General features: G+C 43.8%; 1 protein-coding gene across 4 annotated transcripts in view; it reads left to right on the top strand.

Moving 5' to 3' along the window:
- PDZD2 (PDZ domain containing 2) overlaps positions 1-12,911 on the top strand; it is a 201,117-nt gene that overhangs the window by 127,490 nt on the left and 60,716 nt on the right. For all 4 annotated transcript variants that reach the window (XM_026794602.2, XM_026794603.2, XM_005488779.4 and 1 more), the window contains one exon: positions 4,869-5,271. In XM_026794602.2, the coding sequence (XP_026650403.2) occupies positions 4,869-5,271 (403 nt within the window). The remainder of the gene's footprint in view (positions 1-4,868; positions 5,272-12,911) is intronic.

Here is a 12,911-nt window from a genome sequence, read left to right as displayed (position 1 = left end):
GCTGGCAAGATGTCAGTGATACTCTCTGTGTATCATTTCCAAAGCACTTTCTGATCTGTCAGGATGAAGGTTTCTGGAGAAATGCTAAATAGCATTATTAGTGTAAAATAAACATACTTCAATATTTCTGACCCTAAAGTGGATCCAGATGCTTTCTTATGGCTGCTGGATCTGCTTTGATTTTTCCATGGCTCAGTGTGGCTGTCTATATTTGTTAAAGTGAGATAGGATGTGACAGAGCGCTTGTCACAGCATGCTCTTGTCAAGTCAGAAAACCTTTATATTTATACATGCACATACTCAATTATATGTCTATATGTAAAAAAAGAGGACAAAATTACTGTCTTAGTCTAAGACACTATTTCCGAATCTGACACGTCACATGTGTGCCAGGGAGGTTGGAATAAACTCAGCGAGTTTATCAGTTTTTATGATCACAGCAGTCAGTTCAGCTGTGTAGGGGAGAAATGGGATTTGCCTGAATAACTCAAAATAGTCTCCCAAGGAAGTGAATGTGTGTCTCTGTCTTTATAGCTCTGATACAAAAAGGGTATTAAATGTCCCTTGATACCAGCTACAGGTTGCATTTTCCAGTCTGTGGTTGAGCTTTGCGAGAGGTAACTTTGCAGCTTTGTTTCAAGTCTAAAGCAATTTTTGTCTGGTTTTAAAGATTATTAACATTTTCATGGTTTCTCTACTACAGAGAAGAACTAGTCTTCCCACTGCTTAAGGGTTACATCTTATATGGGTTGAGGTTTCACCAGCACTGGTGCCAGGGTGAGATCAAAGCAGCAGGAGCTGCTGGGTGGTCCTTCCTTCTGAGCATGCCAGTGGGAAATGTTTCCAAGCCAGTATTTCAGTGAATTTTGTTTTAGATCCTGTTTGTGGAGATGATGCTGCAGTGTCTGAGGGGACTCCCAGCTGTGCCAGGGAGATTTGACACTACCTTGCAAAGTGTGGATGAGTGTTCTGCTGGTAAAATGTTTTGGTCTGGTTACTGATACTGATAGATGTATGAACAGCTAGTAAAATCTCTTGCATTCTTAAAATCAGTGGTAATAGGATTTGTTATGTGTTGTGATTTGGTGGCAGCTGAAGTATCTGCTCAAGGTTTCTTAGCTGGTGTATTCAACCAAAACGTATTCCATCCTCTGCAAACCAAAGTGAGAACAGAGAGTCTCATTTTCCAATAAATTTAGATAAATCAAAGCTGAATTAGGGATGCTTTTTGTTCATACACCTTCTCCATCCAAGCTGAGGTCTGTGTTCAAACTCAGTGACAATTGGGAGGTTGCTGTTGATTCCCCACATCTGTGTTGAGAGCTGTTGTGTATGCTCATCAGCTCTGATCCTGCCCTGCCTGAGACACTGTTGGTGTATTGATTGCAAAAATCTCTGCAAGTGCTCTACAGGGACCAAATCTAAAAAAAAAAAAAAAAAGCCAAAAAAAAGCTTTCCTGCATTGCACACTTTAAACCCCTTGAGTATGTGGATTTGAGGTACTTTCCATATTTTTGCAGTTTTCTGCTATCCAGAAACTGTATAATTAAATTTTATTGAGCCTGTCTCACTACCCCCTTCTGGCATGGGATGCTCCTGGATTGATAGAAAACAATTTAAAATATGAAGGTTCTCACTCATTTAATGCAACCTTACCTGTTCTTTGCACAGCGTTGAGTGCTTGCTGTGCTTCCCTTGTGGTTTATTTTTTTGGTTTTTACTTAAACGGGAAAGAAATGGCAAAGGAAAAGAAAACCAGCCAAGTAGCTGGCATGTACTTAGCAGAAATTGCAAGTGGATCAGGCTCCTTGGTTATCATCCCCATCTTGGAAGGGCAATACAATAAAATGACCACAAGTTCTTAGTATATTATTTTCAACTTGTCTCCTATCTTGTGTTATGAGTTTAGTGTTCTATCAGGGCTAGTTTTCCTGGTCTTTGGTTTGAAAGAAACTCTGGAGATAATGGTGCCACTTACTGCATCCCTGCTCCCAGCAGGACTTAGCCTGTCCAGAAATACCTGACATGATCCAGTGTATGCAGTGACTTGCTGCCATGCAAAGGTAACTGCTCACTGACCCAGAGAACACTTTTTTTTTTGTGTGTGTGGAAACTTACTGTGTTCTTTGAACTGCTGAGAAGTACTCAAGACATAAGCCTGTGAGTTACTACAGGCTGCATGCCTGGAACATGCAAGCCATCTCAACATATGGAGTAAATCATCGCAGCTCTGCTGACTTCAGTGCAGCTGCATCTATAACCACTTGCTGTAACCCTGCTCCAGACTGGAGGGATGATTGTGTATGAAGAGTGGATAGGAAAAAAACTCTCCCTTTTTTCCTAGAGCTTTACACTTTATGAACAGAATAAATGGGCCATGAGTGGAGGTGAAATAGTAAATTATTTTTGCCTCTTTAGAATGACTTTATTTGGACATATGTGAAGTTCCCTCTTGTTCTCCGTACTTCCTAAATTAAGTAGTTGATATGCATGCACTTGGTTGCTGGCATTAAAAAATACATCAGTAATTAGTTCAGAGATTGGTGTTTCAAAAAGCCCCATATACGTGCACCTGCACAGAAACAAATCAGGCAGAGTTGACACTGCATAAAGACAGGGTGGGCAGCACCAACATAAGGCACACGACTATGGGAAGAGGAGCTGCTTTCCTGTTTCCATGTGCCAAGAGAAGCAGTGCTATCAGGCTTATGTGTGATGGATCAGAGTGCACTGGTATTGCTGCAAGCAAAAGTCATGAATTTTAATCAACTTTACTGGCTGCCTTGAAATTTGAGTTAAAAGATAAATGTGAAAAACAGGCAGCCCATATTGTTTCTGGAACAGAATTGCCCCTTTTCAGTTGATTAAAAGAATTCTTCTTTTAACTTGATAATCAAAAATAATTCCATGTTAGCTCAGGATTTTTTTTTCTATGCTAACCCTTCAGGTCCTGCCTGCTTCATGTGTCTCCCAGAGCCAAGTGTCACCTTGTGGCCACCCAGACAGTTGACCTTTGCTGCAGAGACTTCCCAACTGGCAGGGCTTGTTGGCTGGCTGTCTGCTTTCAGCCTTTTGGAAAAAGATGGGTTTAGGGCTTTATTTAAATATTCTTTATGTCTGGGGAAGGGGAGGAAAAAAAGGATTGCCTGGTGAAAACTGAAAGGACTGTCCAGGGAGTTGAAGTTCAATTTGTATTCATTGGGAACTTTGGCACAGCAAGCATAGTTGTCCTTCCCATCTGTGGCTCCAGGGCTGCTTTTAAGGTTATTTAGTTGTGGTATTCATTTAAACATCAGTCTTCCTAATTAAATATAAGTGATTTGAATGCCGATATTGTCTGTGGGGGACATTGAAGCTTTGCAAAGAAGTGGAGTGAAAATACCAGTCCTTGTCCCTGGACAGAAATACACACCCATCATATTACTTCCAGCCACTGCCAGGCTGGTCTGGCTTACTTGGAGTAGTTGCGGGTGCTTTCCTCACCCCTTTGCTTCAGGGGTTATCATAGCTGCTTTTCCTGTTTTGCCATTAAGTCACCTCTGTGCAGGATGAAGTTAGAAGGATTTATTTTATGGCCAAACAACTTTTAAGAAAGGGAAATGGAAAATTAGCCTACAAGCAGCAGGGAGGGAAAAAACTTGGTGGCAGACTCCTGAGTGGTTCCTCCTCTCTCTGTGCTGTGCTGTTTTCTCTTATGATCTGTGGTTCAACTCCACACCTAGTTTCTCATCTCATCCAAAAGCTGTAGGTTCAGCAACTGCTCTGTATTAGTAAAGAGTGCATTTCATTGCAGCTGCAGCACAGGCTTACTTAATGCTGTGGGAAATTCATGCTACCTTCACTAGTGAGAAAGGCAGTATAGTTTTGGGGCCTAAATTAGTGTGAAAGGGCACATACAAACCTGCTACATACAAATTCCAGCTTGTTTGTACTCTCAGTTGGTTACACCCTTGGCTCAGAACCCAAATATTTCAAGAATTTGGGTTGAGGTATATCCTTTTGTAAAAGAAGCATGAAGTTGGATTCCCCTTTTGCATCAGTGGGTGCAGTTTCTGTAAGGTCACAGAGGGTTTGTTTGAAGCAGAAATGTTAATTCCTCCAGGCATGTCCTGAGACTCTGGGAGGGGAAGTGATGCTTTGCTCTGGTAGGAGAACCTGGGGGCTGCTCCTTGCACAACTGAGATGACTTGGTCCCTCTTTTGATTAGAATATGCTTGTTATGAAGGAAACCCGCCTGATTTCCACGTCTCTACGAAGCATCTGGGATGCCTTGTAGTGCTGTGCCTTGCTGTACTGGGGCCATTGGTGCTGTGCCTGCTTACCCTAGTGGCTGTTTTTTTTTATTTTCCCAGGGCCTTCAAAGCATGTACATATGCTGAAGCAGAAGATTAGTTTCATTAAGGAGGCTCATTTCAGATGCAGATGCTCTATGGGCTTCTGTACAAATGAATCCTGCCTGATTTAAAAAATTTTTTTTAGAAAGTATTTCTTTATTTTAATACTCTGCTGGGAACATTCTCTGCTCTCCTTTCCTTACTTCACCTTTACATGCTGCTGCACTGCAGATATGGAGGTCAGGGCGTGTGAACTGGTGGCATTTATCAGCTGTCATGTTGTGCTGTGGTGGGATCAGCCTGGGTGGCTGGTAGGACTGTTAATTATTCCTGGTATTTTCTTCTGATACTGAGGAAAGAGCATTTGCCAATTCCTCACGTTATCCTAACCTGCCCATACACCAGGTAATCAGCTGGCTGAGGCAGTGCCTGAGCATCACGGGGCTCAGCGAGTTGGGATGTTGAGGTGGGATGTGGGCACTGCAGGGTGAGTGGTCCGTGGCTCTCACACATCTCTCATCCCTTTCCTTGCAGTTACCTGGCCGAGCAGTGCTGGAATGGCGGCTTTGTCTACCTGATCATGTTGCGCCGCATCAAGCGCAAAGCACCTCTGCCTCCCTCCAACGGCAACAACAGCAACAGCTGCGACGCCAAAGCCAAGCCCAGCCCTGAGCCCGGAGACAGAGCTGCTCAAAATGGGAAGAGGACCAGGAAGTTCGGGGTCATCACCAGGACCCCGGGCAGCAAGGACAGCAAGGAGAAGCTGGGCTCGGAGCACGGGAACGGGCACTGCACGCCGATGGAGGTGGAGGTTGCTCAGCCAGAGACCTCCGAAGCAGAGAGCAATGGGGAGGAGCAGCACCAGGGCACTGGGGCGCCCTACCGGGGCCAGCTATCAGATGATGGCATGCCAGACATTGGGGACCAGGCTGCCCAGGTATGTTTGATTTGATTCTTCTGTAGAAGAAAGCAGCAGGTATGCAAGCAAATTAGGTTGATTTCTTAAGTAATTCTCTCTGGTTTCAATGCTCTGACCTTGGGCTGAGCCTGTAGGTGATAAGAGAAGCTGTTCGGGCACTGAACAGCTGTAGGATGGCATCTAAAACAGGGGGGCAGGAGGATTGGAGAGTGAAATAGTAATTGTTGGAAACCTCTGTCATACTCCATCTCTGATGGTGGGTAGGTCCTTTAATCTCCTGACCTGTCTGGGTTGGCCTCAGGATTTTTTGTTGAGACAACTGATGACCCTCTAACACTGGAGGAGGAGATGTCAGTAGAAGATTAAAATTTTTGTCCTTTGGAGCTTCATGTTTAACTCTGCCTGGACTTGATGTCACCTTGCAATTCATGTTAACATTGGGATTGAAGCTTCCCTTTTTGATGCACCAGACCGCATTGCATGTATTTGTGATACGAAACTTGTTTGGCCAGTGTCTGGCAACCACATGGAAGTAATTGTGGATTTTGCTCAGAGTTGATGAGATAGACAATTTGTTAATGTTTGGGACGACAGTGGGATTGGGGCTTTCATTGCTTTTCTCTTTGCCCTAATGGAGATCTTGGGGTTTGTTGCCTGTCTGGAATTGCAGCATTGCTGGATTGAGGAAAATAACCCAAGCCTTGATCAGGTTTCAGTACGCATCTATCACCAGAAGCACTGTCTGCCAATCTTTCCAGAGGCACTGATAGTATAAACAGATGAAGGCTGCTTTGCTGGGCTCGGGGCTGGCTGCAGCAGCTGGTTTTGGTTTTAAGACTTCAAAGCTGGTAACAAAGCACTGTGAGTGGACATCTCATCACTAAATTCTGTTGAGAAAAGCAGGGAATTAAACGTGCCCTCTCAATTAGTGCTCCTCAGCACTACTCCAGGGTAGTGGTGATCATGGTTGAAAAGTTACAGTTATTTAATTTAAAGTACTTTGTAGGAGCTAAAAGCAATTAAAAAAACCTCTGGTTTTAAAAGAAGCATAATTGCAAAAACTTTCTCTTTGCATCAGTGAGACATGTTGGATTCTATGGTGCCGCAGAAAGGGTAGGGTTCTTGTGTGTGTGTTCTTGCAAGCCTCATAACTGCAATCATTCTGAAAGAAAACATTAAAAGCTTAAAAATAAATAAATGAATCATTCGATGTTTTGAAAGTTCTGGTCCATATGAAGGCTTCTTGAATCTGTTCTGAAGATATCTAAACACATGTTGTAAATGAAATTGATCAGACTTTTTTTTGAAGTGAAAAGCCAAAAATATATGTGTAAAAAAAGAGAAACTCTTGATCCACAGCCATCTCGTGCTAGTGCTACCTTTATGTTTTGAATCATTTTGGTCTGAGGAGTAAATTGTTAAATTCAGAACATATATGTATCAATGTGAGCAATAAATACATTTTTAATGCAAAGGATGGCTTCGTGAAATGTAAAAACATAGCTGGGCACTGGAAAAATTCAAGAGCTGTGATCTCTTCAGTTGTGGTCTAGTGTCATTTAGTAAAATTGCTTCTCTATTTTTTTTTGTTTCCTTCCCCCCTAATATTTTGCTTGGAAATATGACCTCCGTCTGTGTCAGTACTAATTACATTTTCCTGACATTTGAATGAGGAGAAATGTGAATATCTGGAGCCTGAATAGCACGCCCAGCTCATCCTTTGCTTTTTAATGACAAGGGGGGCTTACAAAGGCCCATCACTTACAGCATCTGTGGGGTAGCTGCTATCAGGGTAATGAGTGGCCTAATTAAGTTTCTTAAGTATTGAATAGGGGCAGTGGTGAATAAAATTTTCAAAATTTGTTTCCTGTTAAAATAAAGAAAAAAGGTGAGGAATGAATACACTTGGGAGCCTCAGATCTCACTTCCAGCTCCATTTTCAAAGCTTGACCTGGCACTCAGGCATGTGAGATCCAGTTGTGTCAGGAGCCTTTTGAAAACAGCATCCAGGATGTCCTGTCAGAAGTTGCAGCCTCCTTCCAGGCTTCAAAGCGCAAGCCAAACCTCCCGTAGCCTCAGGATGAGTTATCTCCTCCCGAGCAGGGACAGGGTGCATTGGCAGGGCACCCTCTCCATGGGGAAAGCAGCTCCCTCCCTGCTGCCTGCCCCGTGCTCACCATCTCCTCCACATGTTGGCTAATTGAATATCCACAGCTGTCAGCCCTGTGCCCCTGGGGAGCACTATATTTGCTTTCGGGGGAGCCCTAGCCTGCGGCAGACTAGATGGCTGCAGGTGGGAGGAAAGGCTTTGAGAAGTCACTCAGGGACCAGCATGGATGTGGAAAGACCTCCCTGGTCCCCCTCTCCTCTGCTCTTTTCCCACCCCAGGATGCAGATTGGAGCTTTACTGAAACTGAATTGTGGAGTCCAGGAAAATTCCTTTTTTTTTCTTCTCTGTAGGAAATTAGTTTGAAGTTGTGACCAAAATAGGGGAGAAGAGGTTGGGTTGATCTGCATGTCTTCAGCCACTGCTGTGCTGATCCCAGTGGCCAGCTCATGGCCAGTTCCTAGGGAATGTTGTGCTGGGAGAGCTTTTGAGGCATCTACGCTCCATTTCAGTGCCTTTTGCTTTCAGGGTGCTTCTCCCACAAGGAAGGGGTTGTTCTGCCATTTTGTCTCCCATTTTCTCTGTGCATGCTGCTCATAACAGCAATGCTGGATCATGAGGCGACAAGCGAGATGAATACTGTTTGTCGAGTGAACCTGCCAGGAGATTCCTGTGTTACTGGTTTGTGTGTATGTGCCAATGCCCTTCTTCAGGCTTGCTTTCATCTCTCAGATCTTGATCTGTCTCTCCTTGCACTTGGCATTGCTATCACTGTGTATAAACAAATCTGCTAGGCTGTCTGCTGGTATGTAACCCTCAGTAAATATTGTACCTGTCAATTAGCAGGCAGCATTTAATGTTTACAGGTGGTTAAGTTATGCTGCAATGTTTTTAGGATGAACCTAAATGACTTTTTAAAATGTGGGGATTCAAAGCAGCAAAGCTGTGTATCTGCCTGACAGGAAGATCTCTAAGATCTGGAAAGCAGACCTGACCTTGGAGAGGACCCAGGCTGGCAGCAGTGGTATTCAAGGGCAGTGATTTAAGATTAGGCAGCCTCTGAGCTGGAGTAATGGCCCATCATATCCTGTAAAGATTGGAAGCTTAAACACAGATATCAAAGTTTATTTCTTCTATTCAGTGGCCTGAGACAGGGTGTAGTTTTGCAGGGTGATTATACAGGCATAGATGGAAGAGAAGCATGGGAAGGGGCTTCTGGGGCCCACTAAAAATCATAAAGAAAAGGAAACTGAACTTTCCACTCAACATACCAGTCCTGTGGTTTCACTGTCTTGAGTGGTAGGACAGAATCGCTCAGTTTTGTTCTCAGTTTCTCTGTCCTAGTCTTTTTAGAAGATCTGTGGACTGCTTTCTGTTGTTGTTCAGCCCCTAAGGAGTGCCCAGAGATGGCCAGATACAGCTGGCATGGGCAGGGATCAGAAGTAGGACTGGGGTTTGCAAAGACCAGATTAGGAGTGTGAGGGGCTGGAGTCTGGTTGTCAGAGGGGACTTAAACTGATCCAGGTTTTGCTGGCATGATGAGAAGTTTGGCTTTCAGGTTTGGCCAGGTTTGGCTTTCACTGATGAAGCCAGAGGAAGCTTGGACAAAGATAAGTTATACCAGAACAGACTAGCCACCTTGGCTTCCTCCGTCCTCAGCAGGATGTTCTGAAAACCCTGAAAAACCCAACTGTTAAGAGCAAAAACAAGACACCCCCAGAGCGGCCTTGAATTCTCTTCTTTATAAGCATCCAAATTATTAAGGTCTTGAAATCCAGATCCAAATTTATCAGTGACTAGTGGAAACTGTGAAAAGAACATTAGGCAGCATGAAAATGTTTTAATATTTAAGGGAGGCAGGTGAGAGGAGCTGGGGCTGTGCATTTCAGCATTTCTCCAGTGCCAAAGATACGTGGCACGGGAGGAGTTCAGGGTGTCCTGGGTGGTGGTAGTGCTGTGGGGTGGGGTTGTGGTGGGATGCCTTTCCAGGATGGAAACAGATTAGCATCTGATGGTTCTGCAAACTGTGCACCATGCTTTTCTGAAGTCAACGTGCCATCTATTACAAAAGGAAAGAAAGGGGAAGGCAAAGGAATGTAATGCTTTGCCTCCTAGGGGTTTTTGGGCAGGTCTGGGTTTTGGCAGTAGTTGAGGATCTTGGCTCCATGCTGTTAACCCCATTGCTGTGCTCTCAGTCCCCAGAGCAGTGTGCCTGCCTAGCCAGCTTTGCTCTTACAGCCTGACTGAGCCCAGCTTGCATGGACCACAACCCTCTCCAGACGTGTGAGCCTGTATACAGGTGCACACAGACGTGTCTGTATGTAGAGAACCAGCCAGGACTTGCTTTTGCACTGCATGGTACATTTTATCAGCAGCTCTTTTCATTCTTCGGGCCCATTATTGCTTTCTTACTGACGTGGCTCATCTTGGGTAGGGATGAATGCTTTTGAATTGCATTTTACTTTGCAGTTAGGGAAGGCTGACAGCCATTCTACAGCACTACTTGCCAATTAGTGTTGGTAAATGCCAGCATTACCTTGACTTTTGGTTAGTGGAAAATGTTCCTTATCTTGCCAAGCAGAAGAGGAAGGCTAATAGCACATTACAGGAATCAAAACATGAGGCTTGAGATAATGCAATGGCTTTAAGCATTTTACTATTTTGTTAAACTTGATGGGAAAAAAAAAAATTCTCACCCTTTTGCTGTACCAAACTGTATAACTTGCTGTGAGCAAGGTAGTCCAGTGAAGCTACTGAAGCTAAGTTGCTTTACATCTATTTTTTTTGGCAGCCTAAGCAGTAATTACAGTTTCATCAAGGCTTTTATGGGATTCTTGTGATGCACGGTTTAGACATAAATAACGCTGGGTTTAGGTGTTAATGTAGATACTTTTAGTCATGTAAAGGCCTTCCTCAGAATCTGATTCAGTTCTTAACATCTTTTTATCTGTTGTGTTTTCTTCCAAGTTTCATTAACATGGATCCTGGGGCTATCTGCTGTCTTGAAGTTTTAATGTGCACTGTGATAAGCATGTCTTTCCTCTTTGTTGTCTGTTTTGGGTTGTAAACTCTCTTAGGGACAAGGGCTGTCTTTTAATTGCAGCTGTACAGCACTGACAAAACTTGGCCTTGTTTTTGCTTGGGGTTTTAGGAAGTGCTTTGATGTAACCAGCAGTGAAATTACAGTTAATATTTTTTGCTGCCAGTTATGTTCCACCTTGCCATAAAACAACAAGCATCCCGATTTTCTGGGGTTAAGTCGCTTGCTGCCAAATTTTTTCAACTGACTTAAGATTCTGCTTGCCTTTGCTGTGATTTAAGTGATAGCTGCAGCTGTGGTGCTGTAGACTTTAATTTTGAATAGTGACCTGTCCTTTTATCTTGTTTTTGTACTGAATTTTCCAAGGGTGCTTGGATGTAGAGATGGTCTGGTAATGGATAAGTTACAATGTCTTGGTTTTACTGTGTCACCTTGAAACGAGGTCTTCACTCTTGGAAATGAGCTATCCCCAAAGGCAGCACGGGAATGTTCAAGGTTCTGTTGCAGGAGGGCTCAGCCATACTCAGCTATCATAAACCATAGGTGAAAACCCTCCTATGAAGGAATTTCCCACCCACAGGGAAAGTGGCTGTTTGGGCCTTTTCTCTTAGTATTTTGTGTGCCATGTTAAAGAGGCAGCAAACCCACAACTGAAATGCAAATGACTAGCTTTAGCTGAAATTCAAGTTCACACCATTTTATGTTTTAATCATTAAGTGTGAATAGTTGAAACCAAGTGGACATGCCTAAAAATAGAGTTTGTTGTCTGCTTAGGTGCTGCAATGTTTCAGGCATTTGTTGGAATTACAAAGCTACATACACTTAATTTTTGAGGCAGAGTGCTGAAAGCACTGAGCAAATCCTAAAGATTCCTGCTGTGGACAGATGTAATACCAGTCCCCGTGAGACACCCCTCTTTAGCTGACATCAGTGTGTGGTGACCTACTCTAGGCTGGGCTTTAATCTGCTGCAGGCTGCAAGGGTGTTTTCTGAGAAACTTCAGACTAAGCAACCAGCCATTCCCAAAAGCCCACCAAGAGCATGAGACTGGGTGCTCAGTACCCAGTAGGGTACAAACACCTGTAAAAGCCTGAGCCTCCTCAGGGGCAATTGCCAGGCAGAAACCCCCTAGGGTCAGAGACGGAGGAGAAAATCCTTTGTCTGATCTCTCAATAACGATTCAGCTGATGGCAAGAGTGGAGCAGTTCAGAGGGGTGCAATCCAGATGGTGATGGTTCAGGATGACAAACGATTCCAGCAGGTTTTTGTGAGGGGTGATGGTATAGTTCAGGTGCTTGCACTGGCTGATAAAATGTTGAAAGCCTTTGCCAAGGAAATGATGTCAACAAGCAGTCTGTCTTGGGAGATGGATCCCTGGGCAACAGTCTTGCTTAAAGTCGTGAAATTTTCATCCACTCTGCTGTGCTGCCTGTTTTGTGTATTTTAATTATGTGTTTGTGTTTGGGGGAGGGTATGTTTTTGCTTTTTACTGTTCCCCAGGCTTCATCCCGTAGGACACTTCTCTTTTCATGGGGAAAGTACTCACATTTTTGTGAAAAGATGCCAAACGTCTGGCGGCTGTTTGTCCAAACAAGGGGACTTGTGAGATCAGAAATGAACACTTGAACAGACACAGAGTTGTGTCTGTGCTTCTGGCTTTGAGGACATGGAGAATTTATATTGTCAATACTGTGTGATTCCTGTTGGGTTTGGGGATTTCCCCCCCTCTTTTAAGTAGTGTAGGAGACACACTGTATGGCTTGCATCACCCAGGGACAGAAACCAAAGGCTTCAGTGGTTCAGCATTAAGAAACTTTCATAGGCGGTAAGGATGGACAAAGAACTCCTGTCTTGGAATAATTTATTGATAAAGAAATTTAAGATTATTTCCCTCCCCTGGTTTTGATTTATCTTGGAGTTGTTTAGCGTGCGTGTGCAACAAAGAAAACAAAACCCAAGGTAGTAGATGACAACAGGGGTCCTGCTTTCAGATCAGCCTTAAAAATAAAATGGCTAAGATCAGATAAAAAATACACTCATTATCCACTAATGAAATAATTGTTTTGTTATGAATTTGCAAAAATCAGATTTTGGTGTGATTTTCTGGTGCTGAGTCATTCACATTAATATCTGAGATGTGAAGAGTGATGGCTTTTGACTGTATCTTAAGACTGATGCGTTCAAGCTGCTCACCTGGTATGTGATGGTGCCAGTTAATTCCCCAGCTACCCATCTGTCTGTCCCACCTGCCTGCTGGGGATTGAGGAATAGAGGGAGGAGGCATGATGTGATCCAAGGTGGGGCAGGGAGCTGGGAGTAGTGCTTTTAATTGATCTCACATCAGTGAAGGATGCTGGGCAGTGGTGTGTGCTGGGACCATCCCAATGTTCTCCCTGTTCCTGTAGAGAGGGGTTTCTTGCACTACAGGTCTAATGTAATGCATTTCTCTTCGGGGCATTTTGTGCTGGTTTTCAGCTCTTGTGATCAGCATGCTGGTTGCCAGCTGCTGTG

The sequence above is a fragment of the Zonotrichia albicollis genome, chromosome Z, assembly GCF_047830755.1.
Source record: "Zonotrichia albicollis isolate bZonAlb1 chromosome Z, bZonAlb1.hap1, whole genome shotgun sequence".
In the NCBI taxonomy this organism is placed as follows: domain Eukaryota; kingdom Metazoa; phylum Chordata; class Aves; order Passeriformes; family Passerellidae; genus Zonotrichia; species Zonotrichia albicollis.
Note: the sequence above shows the minus strand (reverse complement) of the source record. Positions and strands in the feature narration are given on the sequence as shown.